At 35.7% G+C, this 26,867-nt stretch overlaps 2 protein-coding genes across 10 annotated transcripts; one reads left to right on the top strand and one right to left on the bottom strand.

Moving 5' to 3' along the window:
• The first annotated feature begins 1,387 nt into the window (after positions 1 to 1,387).
• On the top strand, positions 1,388 to 3,609 carry LOC133864605 (uncharacterized). Its single transcript, XM_062300990.1, has 2 exons — positions 1,388 to 1,623; positions 3,054 to 3,609. Exon 2 carries the CDS (start codon positions 3,063 to 3,065, stop codon positions 3,333 to 3,335), a length of 273 nt encoding a protein of 90 aa, XP_062156974.1. The 5' UTR covers positions 1,388 to 1,623; positions 3,054 to 3,062; the 3' UTR covers positions 3,336 to 3,609.
• Positions 3,610 to 6,910: 3,301 nt separating this feature from the next.
• LOC133863795 (putative acyl-activating enzyme 19) lies at positions 6,911 to 26,195 on the bottom strand. Of its 9 annotated transcripts, none has more exons than XM_062299890.1 (17): positions 25,797 to 26,195; positions 24,964 to 25,467; positions 24,577 to 24,773; positions 24,276 to 24,479; positions 23,448 to 24,164; positions 21,737 to 22,422; positions 20,685 to 20,760; positions 20,493 to 20,579; positions 19,075 to 19,118; positions 16,989 to 17,097; positions 14,146 to 14,205; positions 13,181 to 13,265; positions 12,984 to 13,048; positions 11,708 to 11,767; positions 8,028 to 8,072; positions 7,343 to 7,452; positions 6,911 to 7,264 (listed from the first exon to the last, which is right to left on the bottom strand). In XM_062299890.1, the coding sequence occupies exons 1-17, from the start codon at positions 26,137 to 26,139 to the stop codon at positions 7,045 to 7,047; spliced, it is 3,612 nt and encodes a 1,203-aa protein (XP_062155874.1). In that variant the 5' UTR covers positions 26,140 to 26,195; the 3' UTR covers positions 6,911 to 7,044. The 9 variants fall into 9 exon arrangements, 3 of the variants coding, with proteins under 3 accessions (XP_062155874.1, XP_062155875.1, XP_062155876.1); XM_062299891.1 differs by having other exon boundaries at positions 6,911 to 7,243; XR_009899443.1 differs by having other exon boundaries at positions 7,217 to 7,243; positions 11,708 to 11,762.
• Positions 26,196 to 26,867: the final 672 nt, after the last annotated feature.

Below are 26,867 nucleotides of genomic sequence, written 5' to 3'. Positions count from 1 at the left end.
TTATTTATTTTTTCTCTATATAATCTTTTTACAAAAAATCATTCATATCCATGAAATAAGGACATTATCGTATGAGAGATAAGAGATGGGAGAAGAAAATGAGAGAAAAAAGGAAAAAAAGTGTGCTAATCATGTGAGAGAGAAAGGTGAAACAAAATTTGGTGAGTGAGTTGTTGAGTGAAAATGCCTCTTCTAATTTGGTTAGTAATTTCAGTCATCAAATTTTTTTGGTTAAAATGGTGAGGCTGCTGGGAGTGATTTTTCTGAATTTTCATCAAATTGGCTCATCAAAATAGCTAAAAATATTAATTATGCACCTTAAAAGAAAAATCTCTTCAACGCTTGGGCACTTTTTAATAACTTTTTCTCTTAAAGTATAATTGATATCTTTTAATGTATAAATTAACAGAGTATGGACCGAATGATTCGTTTAATAAATTCTTAATTCGCATGAATCTATTTGCTAAAGAAAAAATTTTAGTAAGCTACTATGGTAGTGCCAATTTTTATTTTTTTATTTTATTTATAAGTTAGGGCTGACATAGTAAAAAAATGGGAAAATTACATTTTAGCCTCCCAAATTACCACCCGTTTTGCAACTAGTCCCACAAACTGCTAACACTCCGACTCCAGCCCCTCAAACTACCAAAACCTTTGAAAAATGCCCTATTTGGCCAAATATTCTCATATTACCCTTGCCACGTGTCATTTTTCAATTAAAAAATATTAAAAATATTAAAAAAAAACTAAAAATAGAAAGTAGGGTGTTTGGCAGAAACCCCATTTTCCTTATTTTTTTAAAAAAATAAAATTTAAGTTTTTTTTAGTTCTTTATATATATATATATAAAATGACACGTGACAGGAGTAATATGGGAATATTTCGTCAAATGAAGCATTTTTCAAAGGTTTTGGTAGTTTGGGAGCCGAAGTCAAAGTGTTGACAGTTTGTGAGGCTATTTGCAAAACAAAAAGTAATTTGAATGGCTAAAATGTAACTTTTCCTAAAAAAAAAAATCAGCATTGCAAGTCAGCTAAGCCGGTGGGGGGTGTATGAACTATGAAATATGAATATCCTAGCCCATAAAGGATTTGGGTGCTGTCACTTTTTAAGGGTCCAAATTTAATTATATTTTCTTTTCTTTTTTCTGTAAAAAAAAAATTTGAAATTTTATTTTAATTTCTTTAAAAAATTATCGCATTTTTTTTTTTACAACACCTAATAAGCCTAATTGGCCGGTAAAATTGATGACTAAAATATCCTCTTTTTTACTATTATTTTTAAAAACAAGCTTAAAAGATTGACAAATGATATTTGTACATATTTTGTACACATTTACATTTGGTGTTGGACCGTATATGGAACCGAATGCACATGCATTAGTCCCGCATCATATATATGAGTGTGTACAAAATATGTAAAGAAAAATGTGTACAAACATCTCTAGAAAATTGAAGTACATCTGGGTCTGGGTAGTGGGCTGAATAGTTTGAATGTGTGTTGCGGGACAACCTTGGGCACTATTTATCAAAGCTGTATCGTGTTTTGGCCGAACAAACAATTGCGTGCTGTTACTGTTTCCACTTTCCATCGTCCGAACAGACTGGTCGGCTCACTCTTAAGGTAATTCACTTGTTTATATGTGTACAAAAGTATATATATATGCTCATTCCTTCGGTCGATTTAGTTCGCTAAATTCAACGAATTTTCTGGAGCTGCATTGATCCCGACTTCATTTCTTGAATTTCTCAAAACAAATAAAATAGGAAGAGTTGCTTAAAATGCATATGCACCCATTCTTTAATACATTACCAACAAGCTTATAATTTTTATTCTGGGTACTACTTTGATGCTTATTTGCTTTGCTGAGGAAATGTGATGGAAAAGAACAGAAAAGTTGCGCATGAATTTTAGTTTCATTGCGAATAAATGATGGTATATTACATGCTCGATACAAAGTGATCAAAGAGGCCTGCTATCTGTTTGATAGTATGTCATAGAGAATTTTGTGAAAAGAGAGCTGAGTATGAAAAATATTGGCCTGGTTTTAGATAAGGAATACAAAAATGCACTGAATTAGTTCATATTGGTTTACCGTCGTGAGAGGAGATAGGTAAGTCTTGGCATAGCTGGCTTGGATGAGAAGATAGCTATATAAAAAATATGTTGTTAGGTTGAGTTAATATAAAAACTTCGTTTAGACATAGCTGATGCCTTGGCTCATGTTTTGAATTGCTATTCCGGGGCTATGAACAGTAACTCAATAATTTTTAGCATTTTGGGGTTGTTTGGGAGCTGTTTTGGATGGGTGGTTTAGGGTTCTTTAGGATTTAGGATTTAATGGAAATAAGAGATGCAAAATCAGTTCTAGTCTTGGTTAGAATTTGATACAAAATTGTTGGAAATCTGAAAGTATAATCCATAGAAGAAAGAGGAGAAAAAACTAAGTATCACACTTAGGGTTCCCTTGGTATTATACGTACGTAGGAGAAAGATTCCATCACACAAACCTCAAAGGAAGCTTCATAGCTCTGAAATTTTAGCAAAACATAATCTTCAGTATTGAATAGAAAGTCTTAAACCAATATTTATAGGAAACTAAATCTAACCTTAACAAGACTTAGACTCTTAATCAGACTAAGGACCACCAATAAGAACTAGACTCTTAATAAGACTGGAATTTTATAGGCTAACTATTAAGCCCAAACTAACTAGCTAACAGAAATCACAAATAAAATTCCAAAAACATATTAAAAATCCAAACTTAGACCAAGTACAACCCATTTCCAGAAATATGAAGTTTACAGAGATACCCTTCACTCCTAAAATTGAGAAAAACTAAAATCAAATCAAACCAGCTTTTTTGTCGCTTGCATCAAGAAGTTTCTATGAGATACTAGTAATAATAGGCATTAAATTCAAAGCGCACATACTATAACTAATGTTTATTTAGTGATCATAACATTTAAGTCTATTTGGTATTAGATGAATTAGACCCTATCAATTTATTAGAACACAAGTGCACCATAAGCTTTTTCCCTTTCAATATGCAGTGCAGAGAAATGGCAAAAGGTCTTATATGGGCAACAGCAGAGGATTTGGCAAGGAATAGAGGACGAGTTCTGTCTCTCTATCGCCAGATATTGAGGAGCCTCAACTCCCCAAATTTGGCTCTCACTTTAGCCGCAAGACTGGCTAAGAAAGCAGAGGCTCGTGCTATTTTCATGCTGGGTTCTGAGGAGAGATCCCTGCATAACATCGATGACCTTATTGACACTGCTGAGTACTCTCTTTCCCTTCTAAGAAAAGGTGAAATCCCCAAATACATACAATGAGTAAGTTATCTCCTGCCATCTGTTTGCGCTTGGAACTCTCTTTATCTCTCCTACACACACATGGAACAAACTCAATTTTATTTTTTTTTAATGAATACATACATGGAACAAACTCATGTTGATGAACCAGTTTGATGTGACATCTCATTTCTACCGGTTAACTGAAACCAAAACTTCAGTCCTTTGTTAGTGATACATGAATCTATTGTTTCTTATGCACCCATATACAGCTATAAGTTAGCCAAACAATTCTCAAATCCTTTCTTTAGTTCTATAGTTATTCAAGTGTATTTATCGTTTATATCTTTAGGGGAACAATTATCAAGTGCTTCTCTTCTGAATCTGTTCATATATCTTTAGGGAACATTGCTTATATATGTTTGGGATAATCAATTAGTATGGGGAAACTAGTGGACGATAACTTATTGGTCGTTCATGTAAGACAATGAAAATAAAGAATGAATTAATGCATTGCTTGATAAGACCACATTTCAAGTGAAATAGAGAAGAGTCATTTCATTTTTAAGATTTATTATCGTTGTATCTAACAGTGCAAATGATGTCACGTGATAAATATGGCACGTTATTCAAAAAGTTTAAATGATGTGGCATCATTTACACCGTTAAATGCAACAACATTAAATCCTATTCGGTGCCTTTTTGGTAAGGACAGAAAAATATGTGATTCTCATATTTTCAAGGGACGTGTCACATTTAGAATTGGGTTAAAGAATTTCTTCATCCCAATTTATAGGAAATTTCATCCCGCTGGGTAATGCTAACATATGCGCATGTCAATACGCAATGAAGCTTCTGAGCAACAACTTCAATCAGAGCTTTTTTTAATACAAAGCAAGTTATGTGATCCGAAGAATTATCATTTTCGTTTGGGGTTTTCATATTACAATTTTGAACAGAAGTAAAAATAGTGTGACGTGATTGTGAATGCTAATCTATGAAACTAGCCCAACTAAGCAACTTGCGATGATGAGGGTTGCAACATGAAGTTAATCTCATCTTCTCCCGTAAAAAATATTTTCTAAAACATTTATATCCTCTTTTAGATGTTAGAACGCTAATTTTTAAGAAAAGTTTTTCTTTCCTCGATTGTTATATTGTTCTTAATTAAAAAGAAAATATTAAAAAATAAAAAATGATGAATTTCAGTCCGAGGAACTCGTGGTGGCTAACTTGCTGACACTAGTTCACCGAGTGACCTGCCAAAAGTTATGAAACAATAAATATTTTTTTGAGATAAAAATGTAATATATAGCATTACTTTTGTTAAAAAGACTGTAGAAAGCACTCGCACAAATTCAAACCAAAACTAGTTCAGAAGTGTAAGCCCAGTCCAACATTAGTGACTGAAATGGGCTGTGGGAGTAAGAAATGAAAGACCAAAGCTTAAATCAAATCCGTTTCAGTTTCATTGCACACTCAAATCATACCCTAATACCTTGCTAAGACAATAATATACCATGAGTAATGCTACTCTTTATACATATTTATCATATTTATGTAATACCGATTGACGTGATATGCTTTGAGTAGCTTTTTATATTAGCTACCTTAAAAAAAAAAAAAAAAAAACCACTTAAAACATGTGACACCTCACGCCAGTGTGACAAATTTGTGTGATTACTCATAATCTAAATAAGAAATTTGAGAATGACTTAGGTGGCGTTCTGGCTGGTAGTTGGGTGAGGTGGGTGTTGATTAGGAGACCAGAAGCAGATTTGAGATAAACAACTAAATAAAAACAATTCCGACGTTATTATCTCCCTTTATGTGCATGCAAAATATAGAAATTTAAAAAGCTTACGGCCTAGGTTCCTGAAAGGTAAAAGTTCTCATTTTATGGATTTATAATTATGGTTGCAACTATTTAGAAAATTTAGATGAAGTCAAGAGGTAGGCAAATGAAAGATGTTTCAATTGATTGAAGTCAAAAAGACTAGAAAAATGTAGTTGACGACTTGATGACATGAATTTGGTATCTAAATCATATATACTAATGTATGCTTAAGTTTTCACAACTAATTGCCCAACAATTAAATTCTTCAAGTTGGCGCTATCATTTCCAAACTAACACCAACATGGAAAGATTACATCCAAAGAGGAAGGGTGATGATCTCATTCTACAAGGTCTTCACAAGACAACTTTAAATTGAGGAAGAGTCCTGCCTCATGATAAGGTCGAACAAAATGCTGAAATGACAATTCTACCAAAGTTGTTGAAATAGAGAGGTTGAATCGCTAGAGAAAAGCAAAACTTGAGAGTTGATAGAATTGCTCAAGAAAAAGAAGGCTAAGGGTGCAAATGAGTCTTTCGGAAGCTAAAAGTTAACTAAAAAAACTTTGTGCTCAATGGGATTTGTAGAGAAATGTGGTGTTATGGCTAAACCATGCCTCATACTCAAGTTCAAGAAATGCTTGAATTTGAATGGTACTTGTAGATTGTCATTACATTTAGGGGCTTTAGAGAAGACATATAAAGAAAGATTCGTATTATGATACTTGATGGGATTCAAGTCTAGGTGGAGATTTGTTGACATGAGTGAAATGAATCTATCAATTCGGTGGGACCCATGATTTTTTGTTTTTTCCTCTCCAAGCAGGAGTCTTTGGCCCCATTTGACAATCCCTTCCCCCATATTTGAGGTGATCTTTTTTCTTTTTTCTTTTTTCTTTTTTCTTTTTTCTTTTTTTTTTTTCTTTTTGTAGTAGTAAGAAGTGATTATGTGATATAAAGTAAAAATAATTTGTATGGAAAAGTGAAAAAAATTCGTATTGTAATGAGTTTTTTATTTGAATAGTAATAAAAAAGTGTTGATGTGATATAAAAAAAATTTATAAAATAAAATAAAAAAGTTAGAATGTTTTGAAATTGATGTTTTCTGAGAGAAGTGAAGATATGGAAAGGAGATGAGAAGAGATTGTCAAACGGTACCATGTTTCGCCGACTCTTACCTCCTATAAAAGAGGGGGTTTTAACTCTTTTGAGGAATCAAAGAGAATAGTTGCATAAGTTGTACAACAAAGAGGAAGTCTTTTAAATTATCAATGGTAGTGGTTCAATGGCCTCAAGAAACCCAAAGTGATTCGACATATAATAGGGTGAGAGTTCGACTCTCAAAATGGAAATCATCAATCCTATTAATATTAGCCGTTATAAGTTTCACTGATGCCCTAATGAAACTAGGTCAAACTATGGTTCAGTCGAACTTAAAAGAACGTATGTTGTTCTCACCGTCTAAGCCTATATTGTGCTACTGGCAAATAGAGACTACTATGGTTACACACCGGTAGAACAAGGAGAAAAAAGAGTTTAAGCTCCTGCATAACAAGGTATTTTAGCATGAGCACGAGGAGAAAAAAAAGAGTATGAACCTCCACGTAATAAGGTATTTTAGCATGAGCTGCAAAATCTTTTGCTGTGTAAAAGAAATTTCTGTCATGTAAGAATGTGATATTAGTGTATTGAGACTTAGAATTTTTAATAGTTCTCTTCACTATTTTTGTATCCCATTTTTTATTAGTAAATTTCTTCGTGATCAACAGCGTAAGTTCCAATGTTCTTGTGTGTAATTGATTTGTATTATTTATCGTAATTGTGGTCATTTACACAAAGAATTACATCATGATGGCACCACGATGATATGGTGACAGCTTGTGGTTGATAACAAAATCCAGCCACATATAAGCTCTATTATTCCCATAGACCTTGAATTTCAAGGTTAATGCAGTGCACATAATCATCCCTGCATCCAACAAAAACTCTGCCACCAATCATGACAGGTGATGAGAATACATCTCCCTGGAGATCCAACCTTGCAAATTCCTCTACGTTTATTCCTGTTTCACTCTCCTGTCTGTTGATAACTCGAAGTATACGTATGCTCCCAGAACTGGAACAGACGCAAATCAACCTAAAAATATCAAGGAGAAATGTATAAATGATCATTAGTGTGTGTAGATTTTCTGATAAGTTCGTACTTTTTCCCTACCTGTCAGATAAAAGGGAGGGACAAGATATCAACTGCAAGTGCTCGTCGACATAAGCAGACGCAGTAATCGGATCTCCAATATTGTATTCCCAGAGTAGATCTCCCTTTTCCTGGAATGAATTCCACCAGCATTCAATATGCAGTAATCAGCTGAAAGAGTAATTTGATAGTTTCCTTTGTACTTGTTTCTTTAAAAAGTGCTAAGATTTATGCTGCAACTATCTTTTACTTATAATGTCTTCTTAATGTAGTAATAAACAGTTATTCTTGACCATATTTGTCTCCAACACATACAAAATCTCCTTGCCCCAAGATACTATTTGGGCAAGAGAACAGATACATAAAATCCTAGGTAGATCTTTTTTCTATTGGATAACAAATGATCATCAATCAAGCCTTTGAGTAAGTATGAAGGGTTTTGAAAGACATTAATTGATCATCAATCCAATTAGATGTAAAAGAACCCTTGCTTGCCATCTAGACAGACATGGAATTCAAAACAACACATCATACAATTAAATCCCTGTAAAAACATAGACAATTATCAGATTACTCGGTAAACAAAGTAGCTAATTAAAAGAGATCAAGCTGTTGGTTCAAGCATAAGGTTAAGAAATCAGTCATTACAGAAGATCAAAAACTATTTATTTTCACATTTGGGTACAGGATAATTACTGGAATTTACCAGTTCAAGTGAATAGATGCCTCCATCTCTGGAACATATAAGCCCCTGCAGAATAACAAACAAAACAAGACAATAGGTAAATTTAACAAAAGTTTTACTCATCAACATGGTTCATCAATCTTATGTCATTAGTGATGATGTCCAAACTCAATGTGCAGGAAATACATAATGAAGTGTAAGTACAAAGTGACCTGCTCATTCCAAATATTTTATATGTGATTTTCTTCACGAGCAGTCTTAAAATATCAAGACGTGCCTGAACTTTATGATACTAGGGCAAATTACGCAGGATTTCAGCTTCTGTACCTCTGAGATGCTTTTGTTGATTAACTAGTAAAGAAAAGTCCTGAATTAAAATGTGCAAGACAATTATAACAATGTGCAGTTATATGGTGAAGTATTTAAACCAAATCTATTATTAATGAGATTTTCTTTGTAGACCAATCTTAAAATATCAAGATATGCACAAACATTATGCTTTTTTCTTTCTTTCTTTCTTATCAATTTTTCTTTTTTCTTTTTTTTTTCTCCATTTTCAATTCTTGAACAGACTGCTACTTATATTTGAACTTAGAAATTATCATAATTAGAAGTGTTAATGAAAATATTATAGAGTAGGGGTTACCAAAAGTGAAACCAACCAAACCGATCGGTTTTCAAGTGGGGCAGTATAACAACCCAAGGAAAGGGTTAACCACATATGCATTATTACTTCAAAATGATTAGTCAAGTTGTAATTAGAGCTCCCTAAAATTAGTTATAAGCCTAGTCTCACCTAGGAAGAAACTAATATGGGACTTAGCACCCATGAGCTCTTTTATAATCCACCCACTCTATGTAGGCAATTTATCTTCCCAATATGAAACTAACTTTTTGGGATCTTACAATCTCCTCCACTCAAATCCCTAACGTCCTCATTAGAGTTCATGTCACATGATATTACTAGGTTGCTTTGATACCATTTATAACGACTCAAGAAAAGAGTTAGTCAAATATGTGCTATCACTCCACAAGAATTAGTCAAGTTGCAATTTAAACTTCCTATAATCACTTATAAAACTCAATCTCACCAAGTAAAGAACTAATGTTGAACTTGGAACCCATGAGCTCCTTTATAATTCACCCACTCATGTGGACAATTCATCTTCCAAATGTGAGACTAACTTTTTCGAGTGTCACAAGCAGTTCGGGGGTCGGGTAAAGTTATTGATTTTCGACTATATTCAAGTCGGAAGTCGGGTTTATAGGGTCGATTTTCTGACCACACCTGACACAACCCCTCCTAATACATATAGTTTTTACTCTTCACCCTAACCGCATCTTAGTTCTCCTTTAGACAAAAAAAAAAAAAAAAAAAGAACTCTCCTCTCAATACTCTTTCTTCTACTTTTCCTTCTCTCGTTTGCTTGGAGCACTTGTTTTTTTTTTTTTATAAGTAATTTCAAATTCAAATAAAGCGCAGAGGGGCGCAACCCTAATACACGGGAAGTATACAAGAGTGCCCCTAAAAAGAAGGAACAGCTAATAAATTTAGAAAGTCTACAAAAGTAAAAACACCTAGGTGGCAAAGACGGGACGCTATCCAAAGATAAAGTGTGTTAAGCACACGCTTCCTTAACACTACCATTACAGTCTCTACATCTTCAAATAGCCTCGCATTCCGCTCCCGCCAAATGCTCCACAAAACACAGTGAGGAACTAACCGCCAAACTTTTTTAGCTAGGCCATGCCCAAAAAACGCACCCCAAGTAGTCAACAAATCCAGCACCGTTTGTGGCATGGTTTGAGGTAGTGAGAAATAACTCCCTAAGGTTTCAAAAGTGACAACTAACTCCCTCCATACAAATTCCAACCATTTTTCTGATAGCGACATAATGAAATTACAAATTTACTCTAAAAAAGTAATTAAAATTTCAAATTTAAAAAAAAAAAAAAAAGAAGAAAAAAGGTTTGGGTTGGCACTGGGGTGGCTGATCACCCCCATCGGCCAAAGGGGGTGGTTTGGCCGAACAACCCCCATAGCCATCGGAGGGGTTCAGTCACCCCCAGCAGTTGATTATGGAGGTGGCCAAACCACTCTCATGCCACCCACAGCGTTCGAATCTAGGGTGGCTAAACCTCCCCCCAAGGGGCCTTAAGGGTGGTTTGGCCACCCCCATAATAGTGGTGAGAATATTCACTAACGTGGCCAACTAGATATTGAACAATTTCTTTTTTCTTCAATTTGGTAAGTTACACATGTACCCAGTGAATTTTGAACCCACAACCTAATCCTTCACCTTGTTCTTATATGAGAAAGTTTCATTTGAGCTAGAGCTTATTAACATCAAATATTCCACATTACAATGAGAAATCTTCCAAAGCCACATTTCTAGTACATCTTTTACCATAATAGAAAAGACAATATCGGCAAGAGGAATCGTCATTAGATGTGCTACTTTGACAGCACGAGTTACAATATGACCAATGTCTACTTCAACGTGCTTTCTCACTCCATTAATAAAAAGCATGGGAAAGGGGGTTGACATAGGACAGGGCAGGGACAACCTATGTATGCTTGTGGTGGACCTAAAATTAGGAGAATTTATGGATGTAGGTTTAAGAATATTAGGGCTATGTGTAAAGGGTTTCTACTTTGGAATATGGCTTGGAAAGATCAGATTTAAGAGACGAAGGGGCTGAAACAGATAATGACAGGTTCAACAAATTCTGGGCAGCAGCGAAATCAGGGTTTCTAAGGTTTGTGTTTCTATGATTAAGTCGTCGCTACATGGTCAGGGAATATATGTACGGTTTGAAGGGTTTGATAAGTAAAGAAAAGAGCTTGATTGAGATCACAAAGAAAGGAGAAAAGAGGAGTTTGTGTGTTCAGAGGCTGTGAACAGAACCAGTGTGCATTGACCATGAAGCGATAGAAGAGATAAAAAGAACACTCTTGGCACGCATGTCTTCAATGACACAAACACACGATTGCATTATCAAAATCTATATATATATATATATATATATATATATATATATATATATATATATATATATATATATATTAATCAATTTCAATTAATCCCTTGTTACAGCTCATAAGATAAGTAACAGGTAGGGAAGACAGGATTTGAACCTAATACGGCTCCTAAGATAAGTAATAGATAGGGAAGACAGGATTTGAACATGTGACATTTTGCACCCAAAACAAATGCGCTACAAAGCTGCATATATATATCATCGAATCTTATTTAACCTACTAGAATTAAGACTAAGACTCTTAATTTGACTAGTAAACAAAGACTTAATACCCAATACAAGATTATACATTCTATTAGATATTCTAGGATACTCCAGATCAAACACAATCTTCCCTTGCACATAAAATGTTCATAACTCATTAACAATGTTAATTTCAAAACTAATTTTAACTCTAAGGTAATTAACATAAGGTTTAAACCATCAAGGTTTTGCTTCAATCGGACATCGAATGACAGCCGCCCCACACATGTAAAGATAGCTCATGACTGAAAATCAACGTACAGGCAGAAACTTGACCCTTATTCCACGGCTGCATAGAAGGGGAAGGGGAAGGGGAAGGGGAAGGGGGGGGGGGGGGGGGGGAGAAGTTGGAAGATGAACTTCACAATAAATACTTCAAAAAAAAGACCATTACTTCCTTGAAGAAAATGATGTACCTGAGAAGGAAAAGCAGCAGATATGCACGGTCCAGCAAATATTGGACCACCAGTTCTGTACTGAAGAACGAAGTCATTTGTTGGTAAAGGATTAAAGGATCATGCATAAAATGCAACATGCATGTCACGACAATGTAACTGTGAAGCAGAACAGATAAGTTCCATTTCTTTAGATCTGATTTAATAACTCCTGATAGATGTCGTGCTAGAGATAGACTACGCTGATGATTGGTTATTACACATGGAAGTGTTTTCCAATTTGAAAATTGTGTTTGGAAAATTAGAGAAGTCTCCTTAAAGCTGAAAATGAGGAAGTATCACTTCTAGAAACAATTACATTGGAGTGTTGCCGATAAGACAATGTTACTTGATTTGGATAATGTCTAATAATACGTAGAAATTACTCATGTACCATTGCTTCTTTAGGAAAATGCTTATGTACTTTTCTTTTCATTTCACGCCACACTAAATCTTGATTATCGTCAAATGGAATTAGTAAGAAATACATTCACTTAACTCTCAGATTTGCACATACACCAAACATGCAAATATCGCAATGCCGAGCTATGATTAACCACATAAAGATAGCAATAAAAAATAGCAGAACAAAGTATTTAGTTTGTATATATAGAACATATGACAGTTAAAATACAGTAACATATGAAAAGTCTATGTCGCGTGGGTCAACAACCTGTATTTTTGCAATTCCTTATATCAGTAAACCTTCATTTAAAGCAGAAAGGTCTATTGTCATTAACAAATAAAGAAAAAGCACTTATCACTAGTTTGAAGTAATGAGGATGGTATGCCAAAAACAAAAACAAATAAATAAATAGAGAAGAGGACATTATTATGTCTATTGAGACCCTTTTTTTGTATTATTATTGGTTGTGTCTATTGAGACCATAAGAGGAGAGTGTAGATAAAAAATAAAAATTAAAAATTAAAAAGAAGAAAAAAAAAATCAACGGCTACCTCATATCTCATGGTCTGTGAACCAGGTGGCAAAGTTTTTTAATTAACCACCCCATTTTAAGAGAAATAATAAATAAATGAACTTAAATTTGATGCACGCTTATGCTGAATCTGAGAGATGTGGCAAACATTTTGACATTGACATAGTTCAAGGGCAAGAAGGTTTTAAGGTATGGGAAGACTAAGGGTAAAGAAAAGCAAGTGGATTAAGCAAATCAGTCAAACATAGGTGTCAAAATGAGGATAATAGTATAAAATAAACATAAAGCTAACTCTATTAGGTGACAGAATAAAAATGTACCTTCCAAAGAATGGATCCACTTGAATCCAATGCGAGAACATGGCCATCCACCAAGCAACAAATAACTACAGTGAAAAACAGTAAAAAATTAGAAGATAAATATACAAAACATTATACAGAGATAATTTCAGGAAGGAACTTTCAAAGATCACAAAGAGTGAAAACATGGACATTAATCGAGTGAAAAACATACATACCATTTCCATTCAGACTATTGATGGCAAGAGACCCAAACACTGGCACTTCAAACTCATGCAGCCACAAAATATTAAATGGTAAAGTCTGCATTTGTAAACCATCAACAAACCACTTCAAATTACAATTTCAAGAGAGAATTAGGAACAAAGCTAATTTAATGTAACAAGTTTAAAAACAAGTAATATGTGAAACATACAAAGGTACGTATACAATTAAATTTTCCCCTAAAAGAACAGCAAATTTTAGCAAAAGAACCCGTAGGATTTAGTTGGGAGTACAGGTTTCTCATTTATTCTTCTTCTTCTTTTATAAGTAATGTATTTCATTAAAAGGGCAGAGGGGCACAACCCTAGTACACATGAAATATACAAGAGAAAATCCCTAATGAGAAAAAGAAGAACAAAACTACAAAATCTGAAAAAATAAAAAAAATAAAAAATGTGAGGTATTATACATGGACAGGGGCGTATAATACTTCACACGTTTCTAATTCTTCTTTTGTTTCAATTCTAGGTTGAACACATTCACCTCTTCCTCCTTGTCCTCCATAGTTCTCTTCCATTTAATGAATCGTTACTTTGCATTCCCACTAAAGAAACAATTTTTGCAGCAATCGCATTGGTGAAGACGATAGTACCAATGATAAATGGGGAAAGTAATGGTGAAGGGCCATGTAGAATGATGATATAACCATGTAACAATAATGGTAATGGCAACCGTGTGTTTCTTACTTTACCTACTATATTACTTTGTTCATAGGTTTTGAAAATATTGTTTCTTTCTTACGTAAGTTCCCTTTTCACTTTAAGATGCAGGGAAAAAATCTAAATCCACATAAAGGACTCCATTTCAAACACAATAACTGCAAACAAAAGCCACAAATCGAATCCCCATTTTGAACCGCATCCTCTTGAAAAATAAATACTCTATTCTCCTGAACTAATGAAATTGAAATCTGCCGTACTTTAGTTGATATAGCTGTCATACGGCCACTGGTAGAAGCCACATAGAGTGTGTTATGCACCTGCATGTTAAATAAATTAGACAATCCAGGTAACAAACAGAAGATAGATCAACAATCTTCAAATTAGCTGTGCCTTTTGTTTTTGTGAGACAAAGTAAACAATTCTCTTAAGATATTGACAAGATGCACCAACAGAAACTAGGATAAAAACAACACAGTAATGAATTTAGCTTCTCAAGCCAAGAAACCAAAAATAAATAATAATATGATGATGACAATGTTGATCATAATTATCATGATGATGACCAATACGGGAATAAAATGGACATTAAATCAACTGAAGAACTTAAATAATTTCCCATTATATATTCCTTCTCTTTATTTGTAAGCAAGCACATGATCATAAAAATATATTCACAACATCAAAATAGTAGAACCCCTTCTCCCCCTCATAAAGAAAATTGAAAAGGGAAAAGAGAAAGTAATATGTTGACAGATCCCATCAACTCATTACAAAGTAATATGTTGATAGAATCCATCAACTCATTACTACAAATCCTATACTACTCAAACCTAATAAACTTTTTCTTTTATAAATAATGTCATATCATTAAAAAAGCGCAGAAGGGCGCAACCCTAGTACACAGGAAGTACACAAAAGTGCCCATTAAAGGATGAAACAGAAGAGCATTAATTTAAAAACTCTGCAAAAGTAACACGACTCGGACTATGATGAGCCGATACCCATAAAAATAAAGTGTTAAGCACATTTCGACGCAACTCCAACCCCGGCGTTTCTACATCTTCAAAGTGTCGACCATTCCTCTCACGCCAAGACCCCACATTACACATAAAGGAACCTGTTTCCAAATCTGCTTAACTTGAGCACGTCCCAACGAATTGCCCCAGCTAATCAACAAATCCAGCACCCATTGCAGCATAACCCACTCCACCCCAAACAAAATAAGAAAATAGCTCCATATATCTCGTGCAACATCACAGTGAAGTAAGAGGTGGTCAATGGATTCTCCATTCTTGCAAATACATCACCACTCAACCACCACGATATTTCGCCTACGCAGATTGTCATGCGTCAAAAAAAATTTTAAGGCTGCTGTCCACACACAAAACGACACCCGCGACTGAGCCTTAACACGTCAAATACTCTTCCAAGGAAATGAAGAACCTTCTTGGCTAGCTAAGGCTTTATAGAATGACTTCACTTCAAAGTGCCCCCTCTTAGAGAGGCTCCAAACTAACATGTCCTCCGCTCCATGCCGAATCGGATGAGAATACAACCGCGCAAAAAAGGAAAGGACCATCTGCACCTCCCAATCCTGTGCAAGCGCTTAAAGACAAAATTCTAGTTAGCAACTCCATCTAACACAAACAAATTATCTACCACCCATGTGTCTTTATATCAAGCAACACTGAACAAAGCTGGATCACAAAGCTTCAACGGACTATCTCCACACCACAAATCATGCCAAAACCATACATTATACCCATCCCCCACCTTCAAGTGCACAAAATTGTAAAAATTATCCCACCCCCTTCTTATATGTTTCTAGACACTCACACCATAAGTCCCCACAGCCTTTGTTGAACGCCATCCACCCCTCAAACTCACATACTTAACTTTGGTCACCGATCTCCATAAAGCCTCCCGCTCCAAAGCATACCTCCACAACCACTTTTCCAATAAAGCTCGATTAAATTGAATCAAATTTCAAACTCCTAAACCATCTGCCTTTATTGGAGTACAAATCTTGTGCCAGTTTACTAAATGAAATTCTACCTCATCCCCAATGCCACCCCCCATTGTTAGGAAATTTATCCTATTTCCCAATACCTGTAAGATGCGAAAAATAAGAAGACACCAAGATTAAATCAATCACATACGACAACAATATTTAAGTGGTTCTCTCAATATGAGGTACGTCCACTGGCGAAGGCAATCACAAAGAAATTCACTATAAAGATAGTTACAGGAAGAAAATCACTCAAAACCCAAAACCCCAATACGCCCAAATCTCACTCTCATACAAAGGAGAATAACAAAAGAAAACTCCATTTTTTCTCTAAGCGCTTTAGCACACAAAGCTATGAGAGAACAAAGAAATCTCTTTGCCCTTTGTGTATATTACAATATGTTGGGCACCACTCCTTTTATAAGGAGCGAAACCAATCACACTCCAACTTGGGGAAGTAAACCCAATACAAGTCAGTCTTGGATTTCATGTTAGACAAAACAAATGAAAGCATTTCCTTCTTAGAGAAGGACTAACGCTTGGCCCCCACCAACTTGAACAATTCAAGTCACATAAATGTACAACACCCATAAGAAATCCCGTTGAAGTCTCTCAAACCTGATAAACACTCATGCTTTTTTTAATTGTTTTAAGTTCTTTATGAAAAAGCAAGCTACTTTAATGATATAACTTTATCAAGTTTCAGTTATCACTTAAGCTATTTCTTATGAAGCAGCACAGAATATTCAAACCCATATCCAAATGAAAGTGCAACAACAATCCAAAAAGTGACCAATATTTATTAGAGGCACATACCAAGATTATATCCATGAAACCTTACAACTGTGGAGTAAAGCTGAAAGAAAAACGAAGATGGCGATAATATCATATTTGATGCAATATGTGAAAAAAAAAATATTAAAAAATTATTAGATATAAGACTTTATACTGTATACCAAGAAAACAGATCACAATCAAAATGCAAATGACGAGGTACTTCAAACCAAAAACTGAACTTTCTGGCAATCAATCAAGCATGTCTTGTGTAGTAAAACTAAACAAGTTAATCAATGATTGAATGCCAAAGTACACCTCATCAATTGCAGGTGATCCATATATACTCCCACCACATGGAACCATATAAACACAGCAATGATTTTTGTAGTCGAGAGCATATAAATTATGGTCATGCGATCCACACCTGCAGATAATTTGTTGCAGATTAAGACCTTGTAAAAAAAAAATTACCAGCAATTATTGAAAACGAAATAGCAAATATCACGGTATCAATGAAGAAAAAGCAGTAATTTAATGATGACAAAAAAACCTTTTAAAAAAAAAAAGTAAATACATAATCTTAGAAGGCAGCACACCATCGTGATGGACAGAAGTTGCATGTGCAAGAGGATTGGAGAATCTGTGAACCACATTTTTCTTCATTGTGATGTGGCTTCCGCTATTTGGAGTGTTCTTTTCAATCGCTTTGGGATGCCCTGGGTTATGCCTAGGCGTGTCATTGATTTGTATGATTGTTGGTGGTCCTCTGGTAGGCCAAGAGCACTGCGGTGTGGAAAATGGTGCCTATATGCCTCTATCAGTTTTTGTCGAAGGAAAGGAATGAAAGAAATTTTGAGGATAGGGAGAGGTCTATGGGAGACATTATTTCTATGTTCTTTGAAACTTTGTGTCTTTGGACAGCGACGTATGTGTCTCGTATGTCGATTAGTTTTAGTGATTTATCTTTTTCATTTTGCCCTTTCTAGTTAGGTTGTTCCTTTTGTATATTTTCTGTGTACTTAGGGGCGCCTCACGCTTTCAATGAGATTGGTTTTATTACTTATCAACAAAAATATATATATATAAAGCTAGCATCAGAAATAGAGAAATGAAACACCAAAGATCATCCATACATTATTAAGACTATTTTAGATAGTCAATGCAAAAAGTGGTTCTACTTTCAAACAAAAGACGAGGAAACAAGTTCATTTGAGTTTGAGTTTGAGTTTGAGAAGTTAGCACTCTACCAGATAAGATGCAAATAAAACTTTAATTTCAGAGTAAAAAAGCAAAATTGTCCGAAAATAAAAACTTCTTCATGTAGCCCAAAAGGCTGCACACAGGAATGCACATGTTTGATGTTAACATGAAGACTTTCTTGTTTCTTTTTATCTTGAGTGTGCACCAAAACAAAATATTTACAAACTGTTCACTGTTTTTACTATTTTTATAATAGCTAGATATGACTCACTAACTTGCATGGGATTAAACCCATAACTTCATGCTTCAACCCTTATTTGAGAGGGGAGGAGATGCCATTTGGACCAAGGACCATCAGTTAAATTGAACTGTTCACTTTCTGAGACCAACATAGTTTCTAAGTGGCACATTTATTTTTTTTTGATAGGTAATAAACAAAATAGCATTAAAAAAGTGTAAAAAGGCGCCCCTAAGTATACAGGAAGTATACAAAAAGGACACCACCAAAAAAAAAAAAAAACCAACAAAGGAAGACCACCCGAAAAACCCAAAAGAAAGAAGAAATGCTACGTCAAACCCCCAACTTCTTGCCTCTAACCCGGCTATAACCCACACCCCTCGCATCGAAAGTAATTGAATATTCTAGATTCTTGACCTCTCTTTTCTCCTTTTTCCTTTTTATCTCCTTATCCTTCTTAGGAGGGGAATCAGAGTCACAGCGCTGATCTTCAATCAAAGCCAAAAAATCTAGAAAACCCTTCTGATCAGATCCCACGAACGAAACCCCCATCGTGTGAAAACATGACCTACTATCTTTCACTACCCTGGGGTAAACAACAACACTTTCCTTCGGACCAACCCCCTTAGAAGATTTCCCCACCTCAAATACCCCAGACGACAAACCAGGTAACTGGGGGCACCCATACACGGAGGAGAACGGCCTTGGCCACGGAGGAAACAAAACCCACTGAAAATGGGGAATGGAAGCCGAAACCCCGGGAGGACCTCCAAACTTCCCAAAGTGGCACATTCATGAAAGCAATATCATGCATGATTATAGAAAAATGAAAAGAAAATTTATTATCTTCATTTCAACCAGCATCACTTAAGGGATAATTAGTATCTCTCTACAGTTAACAGAAGAGAAACAATGACCAGTTCAGTTGAGCAAAAATGCAAGAGGAAGAATGAAGAACATTACCAAACCAATCGCCTGTGTATGTCTACAACTGGCTGAGACTTCACCTTCAGATGTTAAAAATGAAATTTGTATCAGCCAAATCAGCAGATAAAGGAGGAAAATAGGAATTTTTTAATTTTATGTCAACAAGAAATTAGATATAACTGGGAAAAAAAAATGTCAACAACAAATGATATTTCGATTACTTATTAAAAATATAAATAAAATAAATATAAAAAGAAAGAGAAATTAGATATAACCAAGTTCCAATACAAATGACAAAAACTAGAAATTTTGGGTGCAATTTCAAAGTAAGTGTTTATATCATTCATCATATAAATCCACAGAGAGCAAAACCTAGATAAAATACTTCGTCGCAACTTACTCGCCACAGTTTTAACTGCATATTTTAAGTGACATCCATATTGTTCATCGACGCTGTGCTCAATTTAGGCTCCATTATTTTACAAAACCAAGATTTTGTTTTAATCTTCCAAATGAAATAATTGATTATAATACCAATGTCAACCCATTAGTAGAATATATATATTCAAAAGCAGGTAATGCCACTACCACCCAGGCAGTTAAGCCATGGTCCATGAACAAGAGTGGCTGCCACTGCACTCAACAAAAAACAGACATGTAACAGCCAAAACCAACTTGCCACTTGGACTAATGCCTTTAACCACAAGTATGTGACAAATCAGATAATCATGATCTAAATACAATCAGAACTGTAAGAACAGTAAGCTAGTGGACCCCAAAATAATTACATAGGGGTGAGAGAGAGAGAGAGAGAGAGAGAGAGAGAGAGAGAGAGAGAGAGAGAGAGAGAGAGAGAGAGAGAGAATTCTCTAAAACACAGCATGAAAGAAGTGAAAAACTCATAAACAATTAATCTGTCTTTCTTTTGCTTGATGTAAAACAATTACGTGTTACATTACAAAAACATAGACATACTAAAGTTCAAATTTTCAAAAAATTGAACTGAATGGAGTACATGTGCACTTAAATCTTCTCTACATTATTTTCAAAAAAAAATAAAAAATCTTCTCTCTACATTAGCATTGGTCAAAGTTTGAAACTTGTAACTGAAATTCATTAAATCTATTGATTATATTGGAAACAAAGGTTTTTCCCCCTGCCTGGCCCTTCATCTGAGCAGCAATGATTCTCACTTATAGAAAATAATTACTACAAAGTTTCCATGATTGGGGATGTACCATCATATCACAAAATCAAAGCCAACAAGATTTTCAAACTTTTTTACACTCATATGGGCTGGACAACGTTTCATCCAGTAAACAAGAGGCCCTATAGTTGTATTCTATATTCTCGAACATTTTCAAACCCAAATGCTAGGGGACCACAAGAAGCAGAAAGATCCCTTACAGAAGAAGGTAAAAAAGCAACAAGGTAAAGCATTAGAACCATCATACCTCACCAGACGTTTGAAAGGTCCAGCATATGTTGCCATTTGAAAAATCAAGAAAATATATTTTCCCCTTGTAGCATCCAACTACAACCTAAAAGAGATAGCAGAATTTACAGCATAAATAAATTAAAGGGATTCAAACCAGATTCCCTAGTGGAATAGCATGGTGTAAGCACACAATAGAATGAAGGACAACCTGAGAAAAATCACCAAGAATTGCTGCTGAACATTCAATGCGCCCTTCTAGTTTGATCTCCCACTGGACAGAACCACTAAACCCAATTATGTAATAGTACAACACTTGAGTAAGCTTTTTGCATAAGCTTTACATACTAAATACATATGGTACAACACTGAATATAAATAGGTAATGCTATAAGATTTGGGCATGCTCCGAATGAAAACATGTTCCCAGAACAGCACTTCAACCACAAGGTTTCTGCCCTCTTTCAGATGAACATTCAACATGCAATACTGTTATAACAAAAAGTTAGGGGCTCACTTCCATTCTAGCATACCTAGTAGGCTAGTACCAAAAGAGAACATGAACTTCCAACAATATGCCGCTGTGCATTCCAAGGGTGTCACAAAACAATGACCAAACTTAGACTCTAATTAGATTGAACTTGCGTAACTAAAATTCATCAACTCTATTAGGGTTTAATGCACTCATATGGCACCTTCGGTGCACCCCCTTATCCGCTGTGTATAGGGAAAACAATGTGGTCATTGGTTCAGAATCACAGTGTGCACGTATTGCATACTATTAAACAAGATAGAATGAATAGGGTTTGGTCCAATTTTTGGGTAAATCACTAGATAGCACAATAGTAAATGCCCAAGTAAAGACGTGTAAAAAACTCAACGATCAATATATGTGCATGTATTACATACCATCAAAAAAGATAGACGGATTAGTTTGTTCTGATTTGTAGGTAAAGCATGAGATAAGATAACAGCACACACTCAAGTAAAAACGTCAAAAACTCAACAATCAATATATATTATATATATGTATGTCAACAAACATATATATATAAACGCACAAGTGTGTGCGTGTGTGTTTCTAGAATGTGGCTGCAACAATCTACAACATTTGTCAAAATAACACAAAACTCTCATTCTGGGGAGGCAGAATAAAACCCGGTCATCTCAAGGTAAAGCTGACAGCTAAATATCACAGAATCATCCTAAAAGCATATGGAAAATATGCACCGAGTAATTCAGAAACTACGAGGTGGTCTATACCTTTTGGCAGCAACACACAGAAATTTACATGAGTGAGATCCGATAAATAAATAGATATCCCGGTCTTTAAACACAACTATCGGTGATGCATCAACACAAGACTCCATGTGAACTTTCCAAAATGCTTGCATAGAACCTTTTCTATCTCTTGGAATTTTCACAGGCCAGGTTGCTTGGCATATTTTATTCCTGCTGTACCCCCCTTCATACATAACCTTGTTGCATCGGCTGGCTGAACATGACATGAATTTTGAAGCAGAATCCCATACATACCCATCTCTTGGACTAGCACCGTCTGGAGTAACATATATATTTGAATCCACCTTTAAGCGTTTGGAGACTACAACATTACTGTCATTCTTTTCAACAGAGGTCCTCAACAAACTCCCCTGTGGCTTAAAGACACCAGGATCTGGAGCCTCAAAATTAATGGAGTGAAGCATGTTCCTCTTACCCTCATCAAGATTCATTTCCCAATTAGCATCTTTTTTGATATGCAAAGGGCATGGTCCTTTTTTCTCTAGAAGAGCCAGATAAAGCTTAGATGGACTTGGAAAGTCATAAATTAATCGCATATCAACCCCTAAATTATGAGAAAGATGTGCAGCAGCAATAGAATTACCACCCATCATAAAAAAATCATCATCATCGGAAACTTCTTCAACCATTAATGCATCAGTAAAAGCCTGTCAGAAAGATGGTAAAATAAATTTACTTCATTGATTATGCAATTTAGTTAATCTCAGTGTAAAGATAATCAAGTTTTGCATTCACGAACTAATTTATCTTTTGCAGGTCAATCAAGTGGAGGCTGGCAGTATCAATTATAACGTAAGAATATTGACCTTGGTCCCCACAAGTTGCTAACTGAAAAGACCACGCTCAACCTGTCATAATCCATATGGGTCCACACCAATTCTCTTTGTTCCCAAAAGGGAATGGAGATAGTTATACAAAACAGGCTAATGGGCCATGATGTTAAAGTATTGATTAAGTGATTAAATTTACCTCTTCCTATCAGCTTAAACTTTTAGGACAAGTGGTGATTTAACATGGTATCAGAGCCAAAGGTCCTGAGTTCGAACCTTGACTCTGTCATTTACCTCCCGTTTCAATTAAATATTCCACGTGTTGGGCCTCATCTATCAAAATGAAGTTTGAGCCCACACATGAAGGGAGGTGTTAAAGTATTGATTAAGTGATTAAATTTACCTCTTCCTATCAGCTTAAACTTTTAGGGCAAGTGGTGATTTAACACATGAGACCTACCATATCTATGAAGCTGAGCAATTATTGACAAGTAGAACAAGCTTAAGAGAGCACGTACAGAAACAGATGACATCTAGATCAGGATCCACGACTCTCACATAAAGATCGTTAAACAAGAATCATTGAAATGAATAAGAACATCAAAGACCTTTTGTTAGAAACATTTTCAAAATATATATCCGCTCCAAGAATAAGAAGAAGAAGAAGAAGAAGAAGAAAAAAAGAGTTACATTACATGTTGAAAATATATTCTAATTTAAGCCTTTAATATGGTTCTCTTCCCTGAATGCACGCCGCTAGTCCTCATACCATCTAGAATGTTAACTTCCATTACTAGTTTCAAAGGATGTTGTAACCAAATATAGAAAACTACAGCAGACATAGTGCCATTTGATCAACAAAATAAAAGAAGAGGTATAATATTGAAGGATGAAGAGCAGACCTTTTTAACAACTTGCAAGAGATCACTGCTCCCCATGTCACCAATCTTACCTTGGACATGCTCAGTGAGAGATGTTAAACCTGCCAACAACTCATAATCAACTTTTCCGGTAGAAGACACAGGTATCGACTCTGTAAAGGTGAAGTGGTTAGGAAGCATTACTGACGGAAGTTTGTCAACCATCCAACTTCGGATGGATGATCTAAATATTTTACTGGATCTTTCTTGTTTTAAGACTATAAATGCTTCAAGAGCCACAAGTTCCCATTGACCTTTACTTGAAATCACAGCAGCATCAAGAACATCAGGATGCGCCCTTAACACATCTTCAATCTCCTCTAAAGCAATTCGTTGCCCATTAACCTTCACAGTGCGGTCTTTTCTTCCCAAAAAAACTAAGTCACCACTTTGGAGCCGTCTAGCAAAATCACCAGTTCTAAAATATAATTGACTTCCATGTCCAGTGGAACTGCTACCAACTGTGTTCTGAGGCAATTTTGCACAGTTTAGAGACATAATAGTAGAATCAGAATAATACCCACTAGAAACACAGACACCACCAACATATATTTCTCCTTGATTAGGTGTGCCATTTTCGCCAACAAGCAGTACATCACAGTTAGAAATAGGCATACCAATTGGAACACTTGTTAGCGTATCCATGTCCAAATTCATCGGCAACCTCTTGCAGTCAAAATATGTGCAATCACCTGATACCTTAATTCAAAGAATCAATGTAACAGCTATCAATAATGAATCCCGAAAACATAATTTGATGTGTTCAACGACTTGGACAACCAAATAAAAAACAGAATGTTAATTTCTAACCTCTGTACTCCCATAAATGTTCAAAATAGAGGTCTCCGGTAATAACTTGGCAAGCTTATCCCACAAGGATAAAGGCAGAACTTCACCACTTAGCACCAACAACTTTAATGAACTTGGAATGCCCCTGTTACTCTGACTTTGCAAAGCAGGAAGTATTGCCCTCATCAATGATGGAACAGAAGTAAGCCTATTAATAAAATAAACCTACAGGAATAGTTCAGAATTACAGGTGAGCAATAAAAAAGAAAATTCTGGAATTATAAGTTCTGTAAATAGTGGAATCCTCAATATGGAAACATACCTGTAGAAAATCAACAACAGAGAACATATTGTCTTTTAGTTCACTGAAAGGAGGTATAACCAACGGACAAGCAGTCAGAATAGCACCAAGAAATTCTTGCAGGTGGTCAATGAAGCTAATTGAAGTCTTGAACAATAAAATTTCCTCTCCTTGCAGGGGATACATGTCTTGCATCCATAAAAAGCGATTTACAAGACCTACAAATTAACAAAATACGTAACAATTTATAAGAAGTACAAAGGAGTGCATTGTAAACGAAGGAAGAGAACCCCTCAATCAATATAAAGAAATTCTTAAAAGAAAAAGAAAAAGAAGGGGGAGGGGGGGTTAAACTCTAGTGCTGAAAGACTAAATTGTGGTTTCAGATATGGCAATTGATCAATTTACCTTGTTCAGTGCCACAAACACCTTTAGGCTTCCCAGTTGATCCTGAAGTGTACATCAAATAGCAGAAAAGTCTTTCCTCTCCAATTTCACAAGGCCATACCAAATTTGTTGGTTGGATATACTCTTCAAGGCATTCTTCCATGGAAAAGCACAACACAGAATAGCTGCTGCACTCTAATAGCCAATGTGATCTATCAAGCTGGTAACCGCTACTCGTCCCAAACGAAGATGCGCACCCGATAATTACATCAACATCTGATGAAGCAGAAACTGATAATATCCTCTCTTTTGGCCAGGAAGGATCTAGAGGCATGAAAGCCGCCCCGCATCTCAATACAGAAAGAACAGCAACTATGTATTCCACCGAAGGTGGCAGGTATATTCCCACTATTTTCGGCACATACATATTCTTAAACTCAGGCGATTGCTCTGCCCTCAGCATGAAAGAAGCTGAAGATTTTGCCATTTGAGCATGGTTGGGCGGCTCCTTAAAAGTATCATTACCTTCAAGAAAGTCAAGAATGGCAATGTAGCATTACACACAAAACACAACACGCCTAGTCAATTGCTGCATGGATTTACATCGTGATATTCCATTTCCAAGAAGTTCATGATTTGTAAAATGGCGCAAAATGGAAGATTCTTGTTTTCAAGCGCGTTCAGAACTTTTGTAAGCTCGGAATTGTACTTCCGTTAACAGAAACTTTCAACTATTCTGGTAGCTTGAAATATTCAAACTTCAGTAATTCCTTGATAACTAAACAAGGTAATGAGGAATGAAAATCATTTTTCCTTGGGACAAAAAAAAAAAGGAAGAGTAGAAAGAAAGAAACCTTGAGGAGAGTGTGCGACCAAGTGCGGGTCATCAGCAGCAGCACGACCAAGGAAGATCGAGCGGAGGCGAGCGCTGAGGGAATCGACGGCGGCCAAAATATCAGAATAAGTGAAGCACCCATCACCTTCGTAAACGGGAGGGGACAGCGATTTCGCACGCTCCTTGAGAAGCTTGTCAGAATCAATATCGCCGACGCTGAGTTCTTTGGAGATTTGGGCCCCGCCGGAGGCATGTATGACCGCGATTTTGTTAGGGTTCTTGGATGCAGCTCTGAAGAACTCGTGTGAAATGCAGCAGCACCGGCACTGCTCTCTCTCTCCGCTCTTGCTGTCATCACTCATTTCAGCTGCTTTGCTGCTGATGCAGCTGATGCTATTTCTTCCTTTGATAGCTGAAATAAGGGAAAAGAAAAAAGATGCTATTTATCCATCTTTTTTTAAAATCTTCGTAAAATTTGAGCAAAGTAAAAGAAGGGACAGGGAATGGAAAAGGTTCGGCAAAAACTTATAAACGGTGAATTAAAATTTGTACTCTCACTATAAAAAAAAATAAAAATTTGTACTCTCCAATAATTTGAATTTTCGCTCAACTTGTAAGTTTTTATTATTATTATTTAAAAAAACATTTCTAACGAAGCTCTCGGACCTATATCTAATTCTTAACATGGTTGAACAGAGTTATATAGGATTGTAATTCCGGATCAGTTATAACCGGTCAGAAAACTGGCTCCAGATAGCCGAAAAACCGGAAAATCAGTTTGGTACTCGCAGCAGGAGTCGGGTATTAGTTTTCTAAACACCCGGTTATAATCAAGTAACCGGCTCCAAGTATATAATATATTAAAAAAAAAAAATTTACCCCTACCCTTTACCCTAAAAACGCCCCTTAACCCTTTCCTATTTCCATTTTCCACTTTTCTTTTCTCTTCTCGCTGCCTACAGCCTGCTTCTTCTTCACAAAATCAAAAACGCTCTCGGCTCTCCATTGTTACGTAGCACGCTCTTAGTTCTTCTTCTTCTTCTTCTTAGTTCTTAGTTCTTCTTCTGTCACACTCTCCACTGTTACCCAC

Source organism: Alnus glutinosa, chromosome 3 (genome assembly GCF_958979055.1).
Source record: "Alnus glutinosa chromosome 3, dhAlnGlut1.1, whole genome shotgun sequence".
Classification (NCBI taxonomy): Eukaryota; Viridiplantae; Streptophyta; class Magnoliopsida; order Fagales; family Betulaceae; genus Alnus; species Alnus glutinosa.
This window is presented reverse-complemented; position numbering and strand designations above follow the sequence as displayed.